General features: G+C 50.7%; 7 protein-coding genes across 7 annotated transcripts; 2 read left to right on the forward strand and 5 right to left on the reverse strand.

Moving 5' to 3' along the window:
- Positions 1-32: 32 nt before the first annotated feature.
- Positions 33-1,217, reverse strand: RhiXN_01896 (uncharacterized protein; the record flags this gene model as incomplete). Its single annotated transcript, XM_043321715.1, has 2 exons — positions 33-655; positions 707-1,217. 2 exons carry the CDS (start codon positions 1,215-1,217, stop codon positions 33-35), a joined length of 1,134 nt encoding a protein of 377 aa, XP_043187538.1.
- Positions 1,218-1,861: 644 nt separating this feature from the next.
- RhiXN_01897 (uncharacterized protein) lies at positions 1,862-4,262 on the reverse strand (the record flags this gene model as incomplete). Its single annotated transcript, XM_043321716.1, has 7 exons — positions 1,862-2,365; positions 2,422-2,654; positions 2,707-3,575; positions 3,648-3,816; positions 3,881-4,042; positions 4,096-4,131; positions 4,175-4,262. The coding sequence occupies 7 exons, from the start codon at positions 4,260-4,262 to the stop codon at positions 1,862-1,864; spliced, it is 2,061 nt and encodes a 686-aa protein (XP_043187539.1).
- Positions 4,263-4,543: 281 nt separating this feature from the next.
- Positions 4,544-8,322, forward strand: RhiXN_01898 (mRNA cap guanine-N7 methyltransferase; the record flags this gene model as incomplete). Its single annotated transcript, XM_043321717.1, has 12 exons — positions 4,544-4,577; positions 4,632-4,754; positions 4,819-4,949; positions 5,013-5,233; positions 5,286-5,588; positions 6,177-6,895; positions 6,942-7,196; positions 7,245-7,345; positions 7,393-7,580; positions 7,633-7,806; positions 7,872-8,035; positions 8,288-8,322. The coding sequence occupies 12 exons, from the start codon at positions 4,544-4,546 to the stop codon at positions 8,320-8,322; spliced, it is 2,448 nt and encodes an 815-aa protein (XP_043187540.1).
- Positions 8,323-8,993: 671 nt separating this feature from the next.
- Positions 8,994-11,827, reverse strand: RhiXN_01899 (HECT-domain (ubiquitin-transferase); the record flags this gene model as incomplete). The annotated part of the gene is made up of 11 exons (XM_043321718.1): positions 8,994-9,336; positions 9,395-9,544; positions 9,596-9,733; positions 9,784-9,975; positions 10,026-10,422; positions 10,479-10,550; positions 10,597-11,281; positions 11,337-11,469; positions 11,522-11,666; positions 11,716-11,738; positions 11,802-11,827. 11 exons carry the CDS (start codon positions 11,825-11,827, stop codon positions 8,994-8,996), a joined length of 2,304 nt encoding a protein of 767 aa, XP_043187541.1.
- A 583-nt stretch (positions 11,828-12,410) lies between these two features.
- Positions 12,411-20,058, forward strand: RhiXN_01900 (bestrophin protein; the record flags this gene model as incomplete). Its single annotated transcript, XM_043321719.1, has 23 exons — positions 12,411-12,484; positions 12,550-12,579; positions 12,629-12,715; positions 12,765-12,795; positions 12,846-12,892; positions 12,946-12,951; positions 13,002-13,293; positions 13,397-13,713; positions 13,762-13,835; positions 13,883-13,904; positions 13,952-14,019; positions 14,067-14,143; positions 14,195-14,260; positions 14,310-14,352; positions 14,410-14,443; positions 14,497-14,581; positions 14,995-15,110; positions 15,185-15,788; positions 15,845-16,342; positions 16,450-17,295; positions 17,345-19,386; positions 19,438-19,527; positions 19,578-20,058. 23 exons carry the CDS (start codon positions 12,411-12,413, stop codon positions 20,056-20,058), a joined length of 6,030 nt encoding a protein of 2,009 aa, XP_043187542.1.
- Positions 20,059-20,390: 332 nt separating this feature from the next.
- Positions 20,391-21,059, reverse strand: RhiXN_01901 (uncharacterized protein; the record flags this gene model as incomplete). Its single annotated transcript, XM_043321720.1, has 5 exons — positions 20,391-20,453; positions 20,511-20,627; positions 20,686-20,770; positions 20,830-20,925; positions 20,983-21,059. 5 exons carry the CDS (start codon positions 21,057-21,059, stop codon positions 20,391-20,393), a joined length of 438 nt encoding a protein of 145 aa, XP_043187543.1.
- An 831-nt stretch (positions 21,060-21,890) lies between these two features.
- Positions 21,891-23,249, reverse strand: RhiXN_01902 (uncharacterized protein; the record flags this gene model as incomplete). The annotated part of the gene is made up of 6 exons (XM_043321721.1): positions 21,891-22,069; positions 22,137-22,593; positions 22,628-22,723; positions 22,792-22,860; positions 22,931-23,000; positions 23,065-23,249. The coding sequence occupies 6 exons, from the start codon at positions 23,247-23,249 to the stop codon at positions 21,891-21,893; spliced, it is 1,056 nt and encodes a 351-aa protein (XP_043187544.1).
- Positions 23,250-23,365: the final 116 nt, after the last annotated feature.

Consider the following 23,365-nt stretch of genomic DNA (forward strand, 5'->3'; position numbering starts at 1 on the left):
GTAAAATAAATATTTTATCAACACTCTTTCTTCTAAACTTTTTCTGTGCGCACAATCTTTTCACGGTCCCTCCTCTCTTCACCTAGCGTACTACCCTCAATCTCAAATCCCCCCTGCGGGCCATACGAACTAAACTCCTCTCTCGAATCGCGCAAAAGACTGTGGGCAATCTTTATTCTTCCCCGAGTTGACCTGATAAGATTCTTTTGTTGGGGTGTGAGGGCCTGGCCTTTAACGGTGAGATGAAAAGCCCATAAACGCATTTTGACAACCTCCAGTTGAACTTCGGGGAGCCTTGAATCGAGCCACAGCGCCTGTCCCATCTCCCATTGCAGTTCTACTCGGTTCTTCGGTGTCCTCTTTCTCAGTATCCTCAACACCATATCTAAGGAAGCGAAGCTGTTGAGTTGTAAAATATACTTGCAAGATACGACTGGATGGGACCTGTCCTCGGTTACCTGCAGGTCTTGAGCTAGTCGCTCGAGATAAGTGATCGCCCTGGATACACGGTAGTAAACATTTTCGACCCGGCTCAGGAAGCGTTCAATCTTCCAAATAACGGACTCCTGCCTGGAATATGCCGCAACAATGGAAAGGTTTTCCAATAAGACTGAATGGGGTGTAGGTTCTCCGCTACCAACTTTGTGAGGAGCAGCTGAAATTTTACAGGTAAGCGCAAAACTAAGAAACCAGCACGATTACTTACCAAGTTGAGGTGGCTGAATCGTCGACTCAAGACCGACGTCGCCCGAGTTGACATTCTTAGCCCCATCCACAAAGAAGTTCTTGGCCCATTCTTCTTGCAGTGACTCTTCAGTGCGTCCAGGTCGCACTCGGTGGAAATTATCTCGTAGAGCTGCTACTTCCTTACTCAGGTCCTGCATTCGTATCACAATACCACTGAGCGAGTCTTGGATTTGAATGTGCAGCGCTCTGTTCTCAGTTTCAAAGAGTTGGATTTGGATGAGCAACCTCTTGACCACCCAAAGTTGCACAGCCAAGATGCGCGACTCGAGCCAAATCGCAGTATTATGCTCGTATGTTGTACGTTCTTGCCCTTTTGGAGTGTTGTCGGATATCGCCTGCAGCAATGCTTGCAGGGAGCTGATAGTATCGAGTTGAAGAATATACTTGCAATGTACGAGTGGATGAAGCCTGTCTTTTTCGACATTTAGCAGCTTCGCTGCACTATCGAGTGCTTCAACTTGATCATCCATACTACTTTGGATTTTAAGTAGCTTTTCCTGAAATTTTGTGATTTTTTGGGCTGCAGTTCGCACAGTAGGTTTATTCGGTATTGGTAAAGCACCCCCTTCCGGCGCTCGTTTGCTTCGAGCCTGTTTGATTGCTTGCTAGTAGATAGATCCACGTTTCCCAATCAAAGAAGTGAATGATACGTACATAGTGGTTTAGATTCACTCTTAGTGCTTGATCGCCCCTGTGCACGAACGAATAACCCCAAAACACTACTATCGTGAGGACTCGGGGATGTGCTATATTTACGAGCTTGGGTTGGCAGCAGGTAGTGTAGATATATGATATCTCGTTGCATGTTTGCAACTAGATTAACTATAGGAGGACGAGGCTGAATTCGAGAGCATTGAGCAACTACGGTTGTACAATGTCGTAGGCCAACGTGACAGTTTGAGTACATGCAGCTTCAGACTTTCCAATGGAGGTTTGGACTATTGTAGGGTTGGTTGTTGGCGTTTAGTTTGAAGCCTAAAAGTTGGTAATAGGCGCCGGATTAGGTAGTTTTAGTATGAGACATAGGCATGTCACCTAACTTATATACACGTTTGAATAGACAATGTATAATTAGTAAGTACATCAAGAAGCACACAACTTCCAAAATTCAGATTTATTCGTCAAGAATCAAAACAGTATTGACCGCGTCGTTCGTCGACTTTGGGTCTTTGGTGTAGTGCGACTTGGGTCGACCACGGTCACCACGGGAGCTTCGTATCCTAAATTCACTTTTCTCCAAGGAGTTGTGCCTTGTACTAGTTCTTTCGGATCCCCTGGTCCTAGGCTCTGGAAACTCGAATTCTGACTGCACCTCTTCGCAGAGCAACACTGAAGCCTCTCGAACACCTTCAATGTCATACTTCATCCTCCTCTCCAGCCTCCATGCAAGATCACAAATAATCACCAGTTCCACCCTGGCATCAAAAAATAGCTTCATCCTATCGGGACCAAGATCCCAGGTGCCTAGTTCCCCCCACGCGTATTGTTCAAGGTGTCTATCAGCAGTCACAGCTCGACCCGCTAGTTCCTCCACAAGAGCAAGTCGATCCGACATGACGTCCGCCCACTCGGACCAGCTCGCATACGTGGCCTTGCCGGCTATAAGCGTCAACTGATCCTCGGAAACGTCTGTCAGCAAGTTCACTCCTGCCTAGCCTCGCACAACGCCAAAACCTTGTCATCATCTCTAGAATGTAATGCAATCATTTGGTCGAGTATTGAGGTGAAACTATTCATGTGTAGTCGAATGGCGTTGAACACCTTTTGACCCCGGGCAAATAGTTTTCGGCGCCACCTTTTAGCACGGTCTAGGTCATCATCTTGCTGAGCCTTGGTGACGGTTTTCACAACGCTCGGAAACTCTTCGTAATGGCGTATTCGTCGATAGGCCTTCCTAGTCACTTTTACTAATAATGCATGAGACCAAGACTTAAGCAAGCGGGGAAGATAAGCACCCACTGTCAGAAGGCGATAGCCCAAGGCCAACGATCGCATCGTCCACTCGCTTCCCAGCGACCCCGGCATCGAATCGTCCCTCCATCTGCTTCCTAAGCTCCATAATACACGACCCCCTCAAAGATTTCTCCATATCTTCCACCAACGTCCGCGCACTCTCCAGTCTGGGTCCATTGTCCTCCAAGTCTTGGATACACTCCTGGGCATAACTGATGTCTTGCATTGCTTCCCTTAGCGCACTGAACATTGGGGTAAGCAGAGAAGGGGATATAGTGCGTGACTTGACGACGCCTTGGAGGCCCCGTTTGATCATAAGCATTCGCCACTGAATCGCTTGAAGTTGTTCGGAAGCATTGTCGGGTCTACGTGTACCGGGTGCGGGAGTCTCGATGAGTTGAGCGATGGCTTTTCGTACTTCGGGTGTATGCAATATAGTTTCTGTCCGCACAGCGTTTGTATGTTTTGCGGCGCTCTGCAGGAACCGTATGTACTGTTGTAGCTGTACGGGAGGACCCACAAAATGAGTGCTGCACTTGGGGGAAATGGGTATCTGATCGAGCAAGAGGTCTACGAGTGGTCGTGCGGGTGCAGAGTTTGACGAAGGTGGATAAAGTCTGTCGTGCATCTCGGTTGCAAGAAACTCCATTCTCGCAACTAGTGTGGCCAGTTTGTCTTCCACAAGCGTGCGCTCAGTCGTGCGTTCTCGACCTGTAGGGGAAGCCAACACCCGACGGTTCACTTGGAGCAGCCTATTCCGTAGCGATTGGACCCGTATACGGTCGTATTTTTCTTCAGTGTCTACCTCTTCTTGTTGATTTTCCGAGTTCCAATTCGGAGGAGGAGAGGACGATGATGAGGCTGTAGAGTATGATCTTTTGATGCATAAATCAATATATTAGATTCTCGTTCTGTATTACATGCGGGGGAGGGTTCCCCGATCTCACCGTGTCGGGTTGGATCCCACCATATGTCTCAAAGAACGAGGAGGCAGTGGTGCAACTGCATTTGGGTCTTCTCCGCACTTGGTTCGGGGTGTCCCTCTAGCTGGGCGCGAGTACGGAGCTTTGACCCCTTCATTTGAACCAAGTTCGGTATCAGGTGTCATTCTTAATTCTGGAGCAAACGGAATTTAATAAGTTACAAGGTGCGAATAGTACGAACAAGTTGGGACACTCACTCCAAGTAGCATCTTCTCCTTCCTTCTCTTTCACTCCCTGAACCACATTCTTCTTCAAAACATCGGCCACTTCGAACGCATGTTTTACTCGAGCTTCGTATTCGACTGGATCAGCCTCCTGTTGTCCCGCGACCGTTTCCGTGCGGACTTTGTCTCTAAATGCTGAAATCCATTTAACCATCAAGCTTCTCTAAATTGACTCGATTCATGCATACCATACAAAACCCGGTCGTCGCCTTGACTCAAATCCTCTATTGAGTTAATTCATTCCCACCAATTAAAGAAAACACATACCAGCAAACGTCGTCCCCGAAGCTCTGAACAATGATCTGTACGCCGAGCGCGCAGAAGATTTGAGCGCGGGTGTAATAGGAGAAGCCATCCCTTCCCAGCTGTGGTAAGTTAAATTAAAAATGGGTGGGTAAGGCAAACTTGCAAGCGCCAGGCGGTAACAGGTCCGCCCTAGATGACAAATGAAATTGAGCTCTCCGATCGCCGATGCAATAAACCACCATGGAGTTTTCTGGTGACGTCGAAAATGGACCGATGAATATAGGTTGGCGTCGATCGACTGGTTGAATGATCGAGGGATGGAGTATATAGAGAGTGGGCTGTAGTCTCACTGCTTCAACATTAACTCATCGTATTTTGAAGAAAGCCGGAATGAGTGTTGCAGTCATCCAAGGTTGTTCTAAAGGTACAGTTACGCATGAATCACATAAACTCTGATTAGATCTAATATTTTTCGTAGGTCTTGGTCGAGCCTTGGCCCAGAACCTGCTATCAACTACTAATTTGAATGTAATTGGTACAACGGCCTCTGGCGCAGCTCGAGCACGAGAGGCGATACTTTCAGGCGTCTCGAACGGGTCAGGTAAATCCAACTTCGTTTGGCTACTATACGTTCTTCGTTTCTTACATGCTATGACTATATAAAGATACCGAGAAAAGATTAACAACGCTCGACATGGACATTCGCGACGAATCCGCCATCCAAAAAGCCAGTAAACAAGTCCAAGAAAAGTTCGGAGATAAACCACTAAGACTGCTCATCAACGTTTCTGGAATGGTCCGTCTTCTATATTCTCACATTCCAAAATGCCAAGCCCAAGACTGAATATATGAACGACAGCTTCACGCCGAGAAGAACGTTATGCAGATATCTCATCCCGAGGCGCTCCGGAGTTTCGAAATTAATGTGATTGGACATATGCTTACTTTTAAGCATTTTGTCCCGCTTGTTGGGAAAGAGGAGGGGAAGGAGGATGATGAGGGATTGTTACCCGGTGGACGGAGTGTCCTTGCGAGCATTAGCGCACGGGTTGGATCAATTCAGGATAACGAACTTGGAGGGTACGTCCCCTTTCACTAAACACCAAGCCAGCACTTCATTTATTTGAACCAGATGGTACTCGTACCGAGCTTCAAAGGCAGCAGTCAACCAAGTCATCAAAACGCTCTCGCTCGAATTGAAAGCTCGCAAAGTCCCGGGGGTGGCATTGGCCTATCACCCAGGGACAGTACGGACGGATTTATCAAAGGATTTTGTAGGACCGGACTTCAAGGCACCGTCCAGTGGTAGCAAGGGGAGAGAATACGGTATTTTCAATCCTGACGAGGCTGCGAGTAAGATGATGAATGTGGTGAGGGGGTTGGATGCCAATGCGTCTGGGTCGTTCTTGGATTGGACTGGATCCAAAGTGCCTTGGTAGAGTATAGCGCCGTGATGTATATTATAGTGAAACGTCATGATACGATATAAATAATTCTATAAATAACGTACTCTGTGCAGATCTTTTGAATATGTACCCCGTTTCCCTATATCAAGAAGCTAGAGAATATAGGAAGCGGTGGATGTGTATGAACAAAGTAGGATATAACTTGTATGCTCAACGTCAAGCCAGGGCAGCCTCAAAGCGTTCAATCGGATATGCTGCCTGGGACGCGCTTAGATAACACATTTACCTCTGATATGCAAGCTGGCTGAGATCACTTCTGATGGGTAATTTGCATCACGGGGTCCGAGGAGGTGGAGTCAGGGGCGGTGATTGGGTGATCTGAGGAGGGTGTTTCGAGTCCCAGAAAATTGACAACTTACGTGGCGGCAGGGAATTTGCAACACAAGCAGGTATAAAGGAGCTAAGGATAACCAAAGTCCCCTCCAAATAACCTCACGTGACGAGGGTGGGCACCAAACAAGTCCCGACGGAGCTGCCATTCAGCAAGCAAGGGTGGGTCTATTATATTGGCAGCGAAATATTGGTGAATTGAAGGAAAGTGCTTACTTTGCGTGCAGGAGCTATTGGCGCCAAGGCGGATTGAAAGTTGACCCTGGAGATCTATCGGTGTTGTGTCCCCCTCGTGGTTGCCCACTCGCGCTGCAAAGACGACTTGCAATGCCGAAATTTGATCCAGTGAAAGATGCTATAGAGAGCTCACCGGTCGCGTCGACGCACGCACTGCCACCAACACCATCATACAAACACAACATACTCGCGCCTTCTTCCCCGCACATGGCTCCTGCCCCACCGAGTCCCACCCGACGTAACAGTGTGTCAAGCGCCAATCTGTCCATGCTGCTCAACGACGGCCCGCCCCCCACCAAGCGCCAGCGCACAGCATCCATACACCATCTGCTCTCGCCAACAGACAGCCGCCCCTCCAGCAGTGGCGGCCTTCAGTTCGAGACCGCCTCCTCCCCCGGCAGGTCAGCCATGGGCCCCCCGGCACTGCCACACCGCTCCTCCTCTGCCTCCCTGCCCCTTGCATACGCTCCTCGACGCACAACCCCGGGACACAATGTGCATCTGCCACTTACTCCCGACGAGCAAGCCGCCATGGACCGCAGCTGCCGCAACACACTGCGCACGGACCCCATCCAATCCCCTCGCTCCCGTCCAGGATCCAGTGGCGGTCCCGAAAGAAAACGTAGGAGAGGGAGTGACGACCAGCCAGAGGTCAGGCCACCGCCAAGCGGCAATGGCAGGGATGATTCATACATGGTAGCCCAGCATTGTAAGCGTAAATACAGCCCTGCTATTCATGGCTAATCCCATCCCAGACAACCGACGTAGAGAAGTTGGCGTCAAAGCGCGGCAGGACTCGCCCATCATTGGATTGCGCAACTTCAACAATTGGATAAAGTCTGTGCTCATTGCTAAATTCGGTCGCAGGCCGCTTCAGGAGAGCAACACCCATGGCTCCAATCCACACGGTCGGGGTATAACAAGCGGTAAAGTCCTTGACCTTGGTTGTGGCAAAGGTGGCGACCTTCGCAAGTGGGGTAAAGCTAGCATTCGAGAGTATGTTGGGCTCGGTATGTATTTTAGTCTCTATTCTTGGTACTACGTTAACAAAACCTCAGACATTGCCGAAGTATCCATTTCCCAAGCTCGCAATCGTCATATGGAGCTCGTCCCCAACCAGCGTTTCGATGCTGAATTTCACGCGTTTGATTGCTTTAGCGTATGTCTTGTTCAACCCAAATGTGATCAATGCTCATATTCTTTTAGGGTAATATAAGCGCTGTGGTTTCCCCGGGCCGCCTACGCACTCCATTCGATGTCGTGTCCATGCAATTCTGCATGCACTATGCATTCGAGTCTCTCCAAAAGGTCCGGACCATGCTCGAAAACGTATCCGACTATCTGAGGCCGGGCGGCATTTTCTTGGGGACCATCCCCAATTCGGACTTGCTTTTGTATGTTCCTCCAATTCGCTCTGTGCCTTGTTGTTAACAATTTTCACAATAGGTCTAGATTAAATCAGCTCCCGGGGGACGAAACGTCATTCGGCAACTCAGTATATTCCATACGGTTCGACTCCAAACAAGAACAGCCGCTCTATGGACACCGGTACTGGTTTTATCTAAAGGATGCGGTTGAGGACGTTCCCGAATACGTTGTACGATGGGAAGAGTTTGAAGCGTGAGTTCTCATTTGACTTGGCTCATTTGAACATGTTGTCTACACAGCGGCTAATCTCCTTGCAGCCTCTCTCTCGAATACGGTCTCAAACCGATATACCGCTCCGAGTTTCACGACGTGTTTGCGCTGGAACGGCGAGACCCCGAGTTTGGCCCGTTGCTACAAACGATGAAGGTCGTGAACTCGCGTGGGGACACCGAGATGACGGACGATCAGTGGCAAGCTGCAAGTGAGTGTCTTGTGTCTCTCTTTCATTAAACAAGTGGCTTCGCTCCGTTCCCCAAGACACGGCAATTGGAGTTTGATCGTGTGCCATGCCATGTGGGGTATATTCAGTTTGTCTCGGGTGAGATCTGGATGCACTTTAGATGCCTGCCATTATATGTGTGGCACTTATCCGAGGGCAGGGTTTTACCAAGACGCTGCTCATCCCTTCCCCCCTCTAGTCTTTGTTTACGCTCATTACTGACCAACGTTCCAGATATATACATTGCATTCGCCTTCGAAAAGCAATAGTGCTTTCAATTTGCCAACGATCCTCGGGCTGTTCGCCTCACCCTTACCTTGCCTCATCCCTTCACCTCGAATCGGTCATTCTGGACCCGCACGCCATTTCACTCCACCCAGCCTCTCCCTCGGGCCTTGCCTAAATCTTCGGATTCAGTTGTTCCTCATAGCAGTATTTGCACTGCCTTGGTTGACCATGCTCCCACATGTGACGTTTTTCGATGCCGCACTTGCCGCCCTGCTCTGTCGTGTACGAATCCCGACCGTGTAGTATTAGTTAATCCTTTCCTCGTTGCGTCGTTCGTCCTTCCTCATACCCTCCCCATTCCATTCGATCCGTGGCTTCTCTTTTTTTTGAATTTATTCTTTTGTTTGTCTGTCTGTTCTCTGTTCGATTCTGTGGGTGCCAAGTAGTATTCTGTGGCTCATTACAATTCAGTTATGTCGGTTGAGAGTGCTGAGCGGTGATTATCACTGTACGATTTGAATTGGATACTACTAGGCTCTTCTTTACAGACAAAACACACAAGCATACGGACTCGAGAACAAAAGAGTGCTGAACAAAATGAAAAGGAAAGAGAAAAGAAAAAACAAGCTAGGGATAGACGATAGGATACAAAAAACAACAGTCCGAGCACACGACCAGAACAGACCAAAAAGACCAATCGGGAAGGACACATCTATTCTTGCCCGAACCCGACGGTCTCCTCTACGGCCATGGTCAACTTTTGCTCCAGCGTCTTGTAATCTTTATACGGCGGTAGATCAATACGGTTGAAACACGTGTGACTCTTGGGCAGCTGCGACGGGTCCCCGGCCTTTTCGATAGTGAATCGGCGCGGGCCATCGGAGCCTTGGAGATCTTTGAAGCCGTTGACAGGAATACGAGACGTTCCGGTCGCAAATTGGAGCAGGCGGGACTTGCGCTCGGGTGGCCAGCTGCGGATGCATTGCCAGAACCACTGAATAACCTCGTCATTAAGTTCGTATCCCCGGTAGTCGGTGTACTTGGTCCAGTCGTCACTTTATGAGAAATGACGTCAGATGCGGCCAAGGCTAACGAGAGAAAAACGATACGTACACGTCGATTTCGGACATACCGCCGATGAGTAGTTCGAGCTCACGCTCGTCGAATACGTTGATAAGCTCTTGAGGAATGAGTTCGCTGAAACCGGCCATAAACGCGTCGAATGCTCCTTGACGCGCTTTTGGATACGGTATTCGATTACGGCTCTGCAAAGATGTTAGTGATGATGTGTGGATAAGGAGCAGAAAAACATACTCGACGTATTCCTTCTTGTTTTCCTCTGTTACCTCAACATCTGCTCCGCCCGGCCTGAGTTCAATAGTCACAAGCTCGCCAAAGCGTTCCTCAACAGTAGTAAATGTTTCGTCAATGACATCGGTAATATCATTCTCGCTAAAGCAGAGATCAGCGCCGTAGAAACAAGAAATGGAACAATTACGCACAGCATCCAGGTCATTCCGCGGTGAAGCTCTGCATCCACGCTTTCCAAATCCGCAAGCGTAATCTTCTTCTTCAAAATCATCTTGTAGAAACTGACAATAAAGTATGCGTCCAGGAATCTTCGATGGAAAATGCCCAAGCCGACGCAGCGCCCAATGAATTTGAAGTAGTTCAAGTGTTCTGGGTTGACACCACTCGCGGGGTTATTTGAAGAGTATAATTGTCGTGCGCCGAGTATTCGAACAAGCAGTAGAACGGATTGAACATCTCGTGCGAGAGCAGGAAGAAGAATTCACGAGAGAGACCACCATAATCCAGACCGTCTTCGCCGTCGAACTTGATCATAAGTCGTTTCTTCAAATCACTTGGAGTCTGACGCATAATCTCCGCATAACTGTCTTCGAAAATGTGGTTACGCCTGACTTTGATTTGGCAGTTCCCGGGCTGTGCACGCAAAGCCGGCTGGGAACGGAAGTATATGAGTTTACGACGGAAGTCGCGCTTGTACTGCGGTACGCCCGCATCCAGTGTGCTCGGCAACCTAGGGTCGTCCCAGGTCGTGGTCTTGGTGTTGTGATCCACAAAGTATACACGCGCCGTGAGGTGAGACGCATTTCCCATCCGGACGGGAGTGGCCCAAGCTGAGAAACGGTAGTATTCTGGAGTGTGAGGTTGTTGCCATTAGGTCCAAGCACACGGACGAGGGTTTGCCGACGAGGGTCAACCCAAGTGGTCGTACGAGTGTTGTGGTCAACGTAATACGGCGACCCTCAGGCGTGTGACGCTCCTCCCATCCAGCAGGTAGCTGGCCGTACCAGCCGTAGTTTGCTGGCCTGAAGCATTGAGCACCGGAGGGGGGTTAGCGCCCGAACCGGCGTTTAGTGCGCCTTGACCTGTTCCAGAAGGAGTGGTAGCGCCAGTGGCTCCTGTGTCAAGCAAGTCGTCGGCCAAGATACGACGATTGTGCCTGTCACGAGCTCCATCGGCCTCCTGGCGAGTCTCGTTTCGGTTAGCCTCGGCGTTGGATGACGGGCGGTTCCACGTGGTAGTGCGCGTGTTGTGATCGACATAGTACGTGCGCCCGAGGTGATCTTGCCGGCGTTCCCACCCTTGCGGTAGCTGGCCCATGTTATCTTCAGTAGAGCTAAAGTTCGGGCCGCTGGGCTGGACAGGATTGAGTGGGTCGACTGCGGTTCGTGGCGATGCGATACTTGGCTGCCGAGCGAGCTCGGGTGCAGGGGCGGGATTGGGCGTGGGCATCGAGATCATTGCGTTGTTGCCTTCGCTCTGTGCGTTGGTTGATGGAGTCGAGCTATGTGCGATAGAAGGTTGAGATGGGCTAGGGTGGAGAGTGAGTCCAGATAATTGGCCGGTTACTCCGGGAACGTGTGTGGGGCCGGGGTTCGTGATAGGGGAGCTAGTGTTAGTGGATATGTATACGATGAGCTTTCCGTGAACGACAAGATTGTCGTTGGACTTTTTAAGCTCGAGAGTGAGCATCTCTAGAACAATGAGTGAGCGCCAGAGTAACAAAGCAATCAGCACAAAGACCAACCATGACCACCGAGCTCGAGATCAATAATCTCGCTGACCCGATATTTACAACGCCCAAGAAGCCCTGGTCACGGCGCTTGAACTTGCGCTGGTCAAAGACCTGGATGGCGACGACTGACGAATCCTTGACAGTGCTTTACGTAGAAATCAGACAGCTGTGCAAAATAAATAGCAATTAATACGCACACATCGAAATTCTCGTTCCAGTATGGGTTCAGAGTCTTTTTGATCACGCTTGTCGTGTGTGTCTGCTCGCTATCGACAGTGATCACTGCAAATGGGTCGGGGAGTCTAAACACCTCCCGCTTGGCTAGGCCATCGGCCGCGACAACTGCAGTCACGTCAGTAAGTTCCTTTGACGTTCTCTACACCCCTATTACCTGTGATACGGATCTTTTTCGTGCTGTACACACGCTTGTCAGTCGCCGTGGTCACATCGAGGTGAAATGATCCACTATCGACTTACAGATCGGAGCCTGGGATGTTCAACATCTAAGCTGCAAACGGGGTATATACGCTAGTGTGTTCTGCAGTAGGGGAGTTGAGATATATTATGACGACCGCGGGACGAGGGGGTGGTGGTGCGATATATGATGCGCTGCGAAATCTCACCTTGTCTCTGCTGACAAACAAGCGCCCGGCCACTAGGAGGACTGGCTGAGAATGTTCTCCGAATAATCGAGAGTCCCGTTATTATAAATCAATCCGTGTAATGGCAATCTGTCAGAGCTCAGAGCTCAGAGCTTGTGGGGGAGGAGAGGAGACTACAAGGAGATATTACAAGCGATATAAATAGGGTGGGTCCTCAGGGCACTGATGAATGATTTATGAATGTCTTGTGTCATTTCGGCGCTTAACTGGCGGATCGGCCGGCACAGTTCTCTTCAGCCGTGCCTCACGGCTATTGCCCTTAGTCCGTTCGAGTCGTTGCTACGGCATTCGACTGGAGCTCGCTCTCGGTCCAAATTTACCATCATCTGTCTTGCAAATATATCTTTGATTCTGAGCACATAGCTTCAATTGTTTCAGTCCTACAGCCATACGTAACGACATCTGTTTCCCGCTTCAAACGGATATGACGGCACTTCGCTCTATATCCAAGATCCTTCGTGGGGAAACCGACTTGGAGCGGCACAGACGTCGTATGCGGTGAGCTTCAGCACTAGTTCGCTCCTATGATACAGCCTGGTTGATCACGCGACTGTTGTTGGTAGATACTATACATGGCTCGTCGATGTTATTAGGTACGACCAAGGCACTCATTCGACGACACCAATGCTCATTACTCTTTAGAATCGATGGAAGCGTGACACTGCGCATCTTGGGCCCAGTGTTGACTGTCACATTGTTCGCCACATTCGTTGCGACTATGGTACAAGTGTGAGTTACATATCCGTCTTTCATGACAACAATGCTTATGGCCCTTCAGATACGGACACAACTGGAAGCTCACGAATAACGTAAGTTGAATATATAGGGGGTCACTCTTGAGGTACTAACTCGATTCTAGGTTGTACCCCTATTATCTGTCGTCGTGGGTCTCATCCTCGTCTTCCGGTACGTAATCAGCCGACCTGTCCATCAATCCTGTACTAACCTTGGCTCAATAGGAATGGGTACGTCGGGACCGATCTGACATTGAGCATGTCCCTAACACTCTTCACAGTACCTCCTACGATCGGTACTATGAAGGCCGCAAAGACTTTGGCACGCTTATGTCCAATGTCCGCAACCTCGCACGTTTGCTCTGGGTGAACGCCAACCTTCCTCACGCTTCAGACGACACCAAAGCCAAGCAACCGTCGGCTTTTATGAAAATTAGGGGGAAGACCTACCAACCCAGTAGCAGTATTAAGAACCCAGTGATTACCTCGGCTTCACTCAGAGCAGAAAAGGAGCGTGCACTCAAATTGATGGTCGCCTTTGTTGTAGCTGTCAAGCATCACTTGAGGAGGCAAGTACGATCCATATATAGCAGCGCGTATCCTTGACTATTTTTGTAGCGAACAAGGCGTCGAGCACCCTGATTACCTCGGTTTATTACCGCCTGATTTCTCCAAGTTCGACAACAGGGGATTCAATAAGAGCGGTAAACACGGAACCAGGGACTACTCGAGGCTGAGCAACTCTTCTGCAATCGACATCCCAGGGAAGAATGGCAACGCTTCAGGTCACTCACACGGATTGAGCACTTCGGTCGGTGATATGGACGCTACTCTTGTTCCTGGATCAGTTCCTCGTAGCCCGCACAAGATCACATTTCTTGGAAACAAGGGGGCTGCGCCTGATTCTGAGCGAGACCCATTGCTGAGAGGTGAATCCACTACAGTAGAGTTTAGGCCATATGATACTAGGAAGGCGTTGCCAATGCCACTCGTGTAGGTCAATCAGTCTATTTCTGTAATGGAACACTAATTTGGGCGTAGAATTGCACATGAGTTAACTAGGTTAATTCACAAGTTTAGGCGCAGTGGAATCTTGGACACTATTGGACCTGCTGGTAAGCTCCTGGTGATTTTAAGAGGCAGAGCTAACGAGGAACCATAGGCGTTAATGCAATGAATACTCTGTAAGATTATGTGATCAAGTTGGGACTGTAGCCTAACATACGTTTAGAATTCAAAGTATGATCGACCAAGTTACGGCCATGGAACGAGTAGCAAACACCCCCATCCCTGTTTCTTGTATGTGTCAGAGAAGTGAATTGACCTTCTTTCTAACTTCTTAACAGACAGCATTCATTTGAAACAATGTGTGACCTTGTACCTCTTCTCGTTGCCCTTCACATTGATTGGTGACCTCGGTTGGGTACGTCGCTTACCATTCATTCCCAGGAGGTAGCTAAATGCGCGACTTTAGCGGATGATTCCAATTGTGACCTTGGTCGCATACACTTTGATGGGAATCGAAGGAATCGCAAACGAAGTAGGACGATGAATTGCGTGCCGCATTGCCCGGTTACTAACTAGCTCAGATCGAGATGCCATTTGGGCGCGACCCGAGTGATTTGCCTTTGGGTAAGTTATCGATGACGACGAATCTGTCTACAATCACTAACAACGTGTTGCACATAGATCGGTACTGTGCCGAGTTGAGAGACGAGATTGAGTGAGTGGAACGACCCTTGTTTATTTTTTTACGCTATTGACGCCGGATTTCAGGTACATAATGGAAAACCTCGCAGAGGCGATGATGACCTTGAAAGTGATGATGAGCATTAGTCGAATACCCCATATTTTAAAGCTTGTATGTAAATAGTGACGAATGCAATGTGGGGGGGATGAAATCGGCGCTTAGCGGATATTGTTTATTGTGGGGTGTTATGAGGCATGCTTACCTCGTGTATCATTTCTCACGTTTCTTGTGCGAAGCGTACAGCCTTATTCTCTCGTGGTAGTTGTCCTGGACAGTTGTTAAATTTGCTCGTCTCTTTCACCAACACGACCGCCGGCTCAGCTTAAACTCGGATTGCACCAAGGAGGTTTAGCGCTGGAGAGCTGAAAAGAGGTCGATCCCTGAGAAAAACAAACCACGTCGGACAAGTGCGAGTCGAATCCATGATGCATCGCTTCCGCGTTCGGTGAGCAGAGATCAACGACGACTGCGCCTCCCTCGTTTTTTTAATCTGGATTTTGGGTTGAATTAGGACGAAATCTCAGTCCGAGGGATCAAAACGCAGTGGGGTCGAGGCTACTCCCCCGACCACAACGATGAATCGGAAGCTCGAGCCCCTTCCGCCCGAGTCTGATTTCCGCACGTCGTTAATTATGCCCAGGTGCGCCAATACATTTTTCCTGAAACCTTTGTAGGATATAAGGGTCGGCTTACGGAGCCTGTTGATGTTTTCAGCCTGTCTCGCCGCTTTACCTTGCTTCGCGGCCAGAACGGTGAGCCGCTGTCGATCGACGACGTTCGAACTCGCCTTGCCAATCAACGAGCCAACGGCCACGTCAACCAAGTCACCGAGGAAGAGGAGGAAATCATGATTGACGCTCTTATCCGAGCACACAGTATTGATCCTTCTGCTGCCAGTGCGAGCGATAGCGATGGCTATACTACTGCTACTGCCAACGACGGCTATTCGACTGCCAACACCAACACCAACGACTCGTATTCGGGCTACGATTCGCCCCAGTCGTACCGTGGGTATGTACGTCCAGCAGCGAGGAGCATGGTGTCTGCCAATCCCCCGCCAAAGCGCAAAGTCACACTCTCTACCCCCAGTGTACCCGCTCGTGACGGCCCCATGTTCGATGCAAAGCAGGGGAATGGGGATGTAGTGAATGGCACGCAGTTCGATACATACCTCTCCAACTCGTCGTTTTCCCCGGCCCAGATCCGTCGCGCCTCACTTGCTCTTCAAGATGCGATCCAAGAATATGAAGAAGAAGAGGAGGACGAAAAGATACTCGCACCTCGTAGGGGAGATCAGCACCAGCGGGAACACGAGTCGGTGAGCCTCATTCCTGTTATATACCCTCTCAGGCACTCATTGTTGTTCCTATCCAGCACGCGGGCGACAGCCCAGTCGGATATGGCGAGGCAATCGCGTGGTCAAATGACCAACCCAAGCACATGCACCACGATTCTCCTGGCTCTACCGCGGTCGCACCCTACCACCCCACTGGTACATCCTCTCCAGTTTACAGGATGGATACCGTCAATCGTTTGCCTGGTTACGTCCCTGGGATGCATAGACCCATTACTCCGCGTGACTCGGGAGTCGATACAGACACTAATACTGGTACATCAACTCCCCAACCTGTGTCCAACGCGAGCACGACGTATGAGTACGGCTCGAATGTTTCATCTCCCAGTCGAACGGAGCGTACGTTACCACAGAGCATTCTGAACAAGCGTGCATCTACTACTAGCCCGCCTTTGCGTACCCGACCTCGCGAATTGAGTAATTCGGACCAGTATGATGGCGGTGGCTCGTCGAGCGATACCACACAAGTACCTCTAAAGTCGGCACTTTCGGATAAGCGTCGGCCTACATCCCCTCTCGTCGACTCGGCATACCAATCCGCTATCCGGGCTGGCACGCCGTCAAATTATTTGATGGATACATGGTCGCCTACAACACTTTCATTTGCCGCTCATTCCCTTCCCAGGGGGCCAATTCAGGCTCTTTGAGGGGCAGTCATATGCGCGAAATTAGCAACAGCAATAGTGGATTGGATTCTTCAGACACATATTACTCAAATCAACCTCAGTCCCGCTCCCTTGCTTCCCCCTCGCTACCTGATTCGCCTACTATAAATGGTAGTGGCTTGGCAAATATTGCAAGTTCACTGAATGGAGCCACCACCAACGTAATCGTTGATGAGCCTGTCCACCGTACCTCTACCCCTCGCCTCTCTACTCTGGAGAATGGGCATGCCTCGCGTGGCATGCGCCCTTACTCTCCTCACACGCGCACTGGAACCCCTAACGCTAATACTCGACGAACGGGTGGCCACTCCAGGAATGGTTCGCTCGCAGATACGACTATATCTGCTGGGCGCCGTTCGCCCAGGGCCTCCCAGGCTCATTCGTCGTCCTCTGCAACGCGCCCGAACCCACTCATGATGTCGCCCATGCTCAATTCATCTCGGTCTTCACTGGCTTCCACGGGCTCGAGCTATCACTCCTGGGACGAAGACCAACTCGGTGGGAAAAAGCCTCATAAACGTGGCGTTAGCGTGTTTATTGACAGCGATAGCGCACCATGGAAGAAGTCACGAAGCGGGATTGATGCCGACCTTGAGATGGAAAGTGCCCCTGCGCCGGAGCACATGAGGGATGTTTTGGCCGGACTGTCGATGCAAGACTTGATCGCAGTCCAGAACAAGTTGGTTTCGGTTGCTGTCAAGAAACGAGTGAGTGTGCCCGGCGTGAGGCCGCTCTCTGGCCCTAGAAGGAGGCGGGCATCGGCTGGGCAGTCGGTCGCGTCTTTGGCGACTCCCACAGAACCAGAAGTGAGTTCAGAATGGATGATGACTGGTATGCGACTCATGCTTGCCCCAGATTGCGTCGCCTGCTAGAGTAGCTAGCCCTCTTTTGGGTGCCCAAACGCCCCCTCCCAATCCCATCCTCACGCCACCTCCTCCTGCCACTCCACCAATGACCAAGTCCGCAGAGGATCAAGCAAAGAAGGCCAATGCGCTCTTGCATGCCATGATGGACAGCATCGAATCGTCGCCTCACAAAATGACCACACCACCCACGACGGCCCCATCCTCTGTGCCATCACCCTCTCCTCAACCTCAGGCGCTCGCTCCGCAGACTAGCTTCTCGTCAGAGGAGCCCCAATCGGTTACTCCGCCAACCCCAGAAGAAGAACCTATAACGCCAGATACACCTGTGCCGGACCAAGATCAACGGCAAAAGGCACTTGCCGATGCCTTGTTTGGGAGTGACTCTGATGCAACGGTCAAGGACCCCAACCCTGGGTTCGGGCGAAGCCAGAGCCTACGGGCCTTTGCGATGCCGCCGGTGTCCTCCTCTCCTCCTCCGGACGCCGATGTTTCCCCAGCACAAAGCAAGTCGACACAAGATGACTCGTCGTTGGCGGAGGAAATTGAGCGACGGGCAATGGCCGCTACGGCTGCGCTCAAGAGCGCGTCGACTCCCCGCTTGAACGACGGAACCAATGGGCGCAAAGCAGGCAAAAAGGTCAATCCGAGGCAGATTTCGAGCCCGCAGTTGGTTTCTGCTACGACGAGTGTGGATACCATGGGACTTGCTGCTGCTGCCGCCGCCGCAGGATCCAACCCGTCCACCCCACAGCAGACCGCTCAGACGTCGTTACCGCATACCCAGTCCAAGCTTAGCCAAAGGATCAAGAAGTTTACGGGTAACTTGAGGCCGCGCGCACCAATTCCGACAGGAGAGGAGATTTCACCATACGTGGTTGATGTGTCGACGCCCCCCAGCACCGAGCCAACGCAACTGAACTTGGGCAATCGTCTGCCCTCTGGGCCTACAGCCACAGCTTCACGAGTGCCATCTAATCCGGAGCCTAAATCCGCCCCACCTACCACCGAGTCTCCTATTAACACTCCATCGACCCCCGACGGCTCTGCACAATCCTCAGGTGGAACGCCTACCTCTACTCAGCCCCGTCTTCGTGGTTTTATGGCTAGGCTACGCAAAGGTCGCAAAGATTCGACCGTGGGTACTGGCGAGAAACCCCGTGCTCCTTCACCACTAGGACCAAACAACCTAAAGCCAATTCCAGCTCCGCCACATATTCCAGCAGCCATGCTCAAGCTCCAGCCAGTGCCTATGCCTGAGAATATGAGCACGAGCTCGTTGGGTGGATCGGCCACGGGCATAGAGGCACCTCCGCCCCCTCCACCGCCTCTATCTGCACCGCAATCAGCACCTGCAGATATGAGTACCGGGTCCATTCATACGCCGGCCTCATCTCAGCAAGTAGACGAAGAAGCTCTTCGTCGACTGTACGATGCTGCATCACAACTAGGCTTGGACCATTCTGCGATCAACGATATCCTTGTGCGATCCCAGTCGACTTCGTCTCGATCAACTGGTTGGACTCAGGCTTCTCCTATGACACCTACTTCCCACACAATCGACGCAGCGCCTGCCCCTTCTTTGCCCTCAGTTCTGGAGCGATCCATGTCAGTAACTACACCCAAACCACCACGCCCAAACCCTGCGCTCGGCCGTCAACTATCATTAAAACCTTACAATGGTCTACCGCTCCGCCCTACTCCTTCTCAAGAGGAATCGACACCACGCGCGAGCGTTGTGCGCCGTACTGTCATTTTCCCAACTCCACCCGGGCGTGCATCGTCTGAAATGAGCCGACGACCTTCGTCCAGACACAGACGCAATCGTTCCGGATCGGTCCATTCGAACAAATCGTCGGTGCAGGACCGAACTCCTACGCCTCCTCCCTCCCGTGCGCCTATTAACAAGCGATTTTCGAAGGACGCTTCTCCACCCGTGCCTCAACTACCCAACGGGATTGAAGGGAGCGTAACTTCAACGCTCCAGGTTCCCAGGTCCGGCTCTGCGTTCAGTGTCAACAACTACGATTCTTTGTGAGCATATTTAGACGGCTGTGTGAACATTGACTGATAGCATGATCATAGCTACGATATGTATGCAGAGGATTCTGAGGAACAACAGCCAGTGGGGTCTGCCGTCGAAGTATTGGAATTGTCGGATGGACAAATTGTTTGGTAAATGATCCATCTCACTATTATGAGATTGCCTATTCACATATTTTCAGGTCTGTTGTCGACGGCCTGCGATCCACAGATGACGATGAAGGAGATGACACGTTCGCTCAACTGAACCGAACCTCCGAGTATTCGGTAAACGAAACCCAGCAGCTCAGGTTCCGCGAACATCAACGTTCTGCCTCGAAGACGTCCACATCCAAAGCCAGCAACGAACTTACGCCTAAACGTCCTGAGACGCGAGTGTTTGTCAGCAACGCCGGGGATATTGGCACACTCCTTGACTCGCTCACCAAAAGTTATGAAGCTGGCCAATTTAACATTGTTCCAGGCGTTCCAGGAGCCTTGGGTCATCTTCGACCTATCTCCGGGTCAGCTTCTGGCCCGAATCAATCTGGATCCCTCTCTGTTCAATCAGGCTCAATCTCAGCCAACTCGTTTGGTAGTTCTTTTAATTCGGATGGCGATTATACGCTTGAGGAACGTCTTGATCAAATGATCACTTCCAGCCGAAGGCGTGCCGGTCTTTGAACATCTCACACCTTTCTTTCTTTCTTTCAGCCCGTCTACTATGCTGTAATCCCTTTATTGATTTTTTTTGGTTCGTTTGTTTTCTGCACCAGCCACTGCACTTGACTGTCACTATGTTTTTCTCTTCACTTTTTAGTATGTATGTGAGGACTGGGTTATTGAGAAAAAGTCTGAAATATAATAGTTCCTTTTAGCTAAGCTACAACCTATACAGGCGAAATTACATATGGTATTACTGCGCGCACGAGGGATATGCACTCCTTAATTATACATTTTTCTTCCCTCCTAAAAACCCGATATTATGATTACTCGTCATTGTTCTGTCAAAGCGGTTACGGACCATGAAGTGCGATCCAACGAATGAGAGTAAGAGAAAGGATTGAAGTAAGCATCAGCTAGAATAGGGGGAAAATGTCAACACAATGCAACAGTACAGTTTCAGACAGTCGCACGTTATCGTCTTCTTTGTACCAATAGCGCATAACAGCATACAGTGGTCCGATGCTCGAAGGTTGGGGCATATCGTACAACTCGAACGAGGCTATGACCGTCCCATCTGCATTGTGCAGCTGCACGTTTTCAAACAGATTATGAACGGAATGGCGTGGCTATACGGAATTTACGTACCCGGTACATATTATTAAACAGTTCATCCTGTCTCCATTCAAATACTCGCTGGTCTTGGGGGTCCAGAATCATAAACTGACGAGAACTAACAAGTGTATTAATTTGGGAGAGGTGGTAACCCCGTCGGACGAAGGGGTTCCTCACCGAAACGCCGAGCCTCTCTGAACGAGCTCAGACATGGGAACCTCCATGTTCCCGATTGTCGCCAACCCGAGATGATTCACAGAGGTCCAGTCGAGCCTACAGACAGGACCGATAAGAGCCAGCGAATGACGTTTCAAGTTTGGCTACACGAACCAAGCAACCTCTTCTTCGCGGCTAGATTGATCGACGCCTTTGAAGACTATTGTGCGTGTAGCGTTGTGATATGCCATAGTTGTAGCCTATCTCCCCCCGCCCCCATCCCCCCCATAACTAAGCTCGAGGCAGAGCACGAGACGGCACGGAATGTCGGACGCACCAAACGCCAAAACACCGGTTGGGCACCCTCGTAGCCGATAACGCCCGAGTCGCGAGGGTCGGGAGACGTCCAGTACAAGTCATTCGAAGGGTGGTTAGACCCAATCCCACCTGGAGATGGTGTAGAAACTATGGTCGAGGCCGCGGACATGTGATCGCGTGCGAAGCTAGCAAGCAAGCAGCCGGGTGTAAGAGTGGAGGAGAACAAGACACGGGGTTTGTTAGGTAGCGGGTTGTTTCCTCTTATTTAAATACACAATTCCTCCCCTAGCTATCCACCTCTACTTGGTCGACTCGAGCGGCCGACGGTGTACGGAGTGTCATCTTCTCTTTCCATTGTTTGGGAACAGAAAAGATAGGATGATGTAGTACAAGCGCGTCAAACTAAAATGCCAGCAACCCTATGATTGGGCTGTGTACATGGTGGGGGTGCCTGATCCACAATCACCTCGTCATAGGACATCGCCATTTCTGGGCCGTGCCATAACTGATCACTGTGCTAAATACGGGGATGAACGACCCGACACACCCAATACACACCGGCTCCGACTCGACAATTTGGAATAATCGTCATTGGGCATAATTAGCGCGTCAGTGTCGCGCAGCCTCAACGCTTCATCCAGCCATATCACAACTAACTCAATCAAATCGCGAGTTTCTTTTTGGTTCAAGTCAATATAAAAAAAAGATTGGATACTCATACAATCGCAAGAGGAGGGGGTGCAAACGACACAGTTATCGAGGTCCTAGCGCCCACCGACCTTCCACAGCTGCTTTTTTTTCGATTTGCGAGTAATGTGAACTGCACTGCCACTCTGTGAGCCTCCAAAGGCCAAAACGACTGTCTCCTCTACACCCGACGGGTTAGCTTGCTTGCGTTGGGCGACCACAGCCTTTGCAAAGCGGAATCGCACTTGATCGGTGCCTAGACAAAACGGCCGATCAGTCGGAAACACAGAAACTGGTAGATAGATCACGATTAGGCTACTTACCCGCCGGGAACGCAGGTGACTCGATGGCTTGTTTGAGCGTGTCAAACGGAAGCTGTGTGTAAATGCCCAAAAGTTCGTCCCAACCATTTCCCTCTTCGGGAGCCGCAAAAGCATGCAACACGTTGGGCAAAGTAACGATCAAGTACCCGTACACCAAGTCGCGGAATTGGGTCAGGTACGGCCCAAACACCGAGGTCTGGCCTTGGGGATAATTGGTTGGGGTCGCGTCCGAGGTGGGAGCAGGGGTAGGCGGAAGAGGGATCGACTCGACAAACTTGACCCAGTCGACGATCGTGCTGGCCGAGATTGACGCCCTGCAGCATTCAAACGCGAGATCAGCCAATTCGGGCATCCCGCCAAGCAAGCACGCTGCTGCGACAACGGAACGCGCATTGCTAGGGTTAACGAGCCCAACTTGGTATGGTGAGTAGAGATAACCCAACGCCACCGCGATGGCCTGATTATAGATTCATTTAATGAGTCAAAATGACGCCCAAGCACCTTGAATCTTGTCGACTTGCCTCTTCGGTGATGTGAGGTTCGCCCTCCAACGGAACGTAGATGACGTTGTTCTGCGACGTCGCAAGCTGGATGATCCGACCCCGGTGTCAGATGCTTAAATTCTCCGCGAGGGTCGACATGAGTCTGTACGCACCATATGGGCCAAATAAGGAGACCGGGAGAGGATCAATGCGTGCAGACGATACTGCCGATTATGAACGTGCTAGATAAAATTGAATACCGAGATATCAATGAGTGCATACAGATACGCGATTTGCGGCGGAACAACTCACGAGCGAAACATCAGCGTACTGGCCAAGCTGAAAGCCGGTATGGTAAATGTGGGCCGAAATTTCTGCGTGCCTGGAACAAAGGGCTTTCGCGTCAACGGGGCTCGTGCGTAGGCAGAGCAGGATCGAGCGCATACCTCTGGTTGACTTGGTCTGCAGTGAGCTCAGGGGCGGTGTAGACTGGCTGAGCCCTGGAGGCATCAGGAGCTACAGGCGAGGATGGCGCCGGAGAAGCATAGATATTACTGGGGCCAGCCTGGTTAGAGATGCCGTTGGAGCCATGAGCGGCGGATGCATGCGAGACCTCCTGGGTTCCGTTCATCGTAGCAATTTTGGCGAGCAAGGGCACAGTTCAGGTGGCTAGGGCTTTTCGTACTTTGGTCGCCGACTGTTGGTCAAAGAATTGTCGCGGGGCTGATCACGTAAAGACCCGCATCA

Source organism: Rhizoctonia solani, chromosome 16 (genome assembly GCF_016906535.1).
Source record: "Rhizoctonia solani chromosome 16, complete sequence".
NCBI classification, from domain to species: domain Eukaryota; kingdom Fungi; phylum Basidiomycota; class Agaricomycetes; order Cantharellales; family Ceratobasidiaceae; genus Rhizoctonia; species Rhizoctonia solani.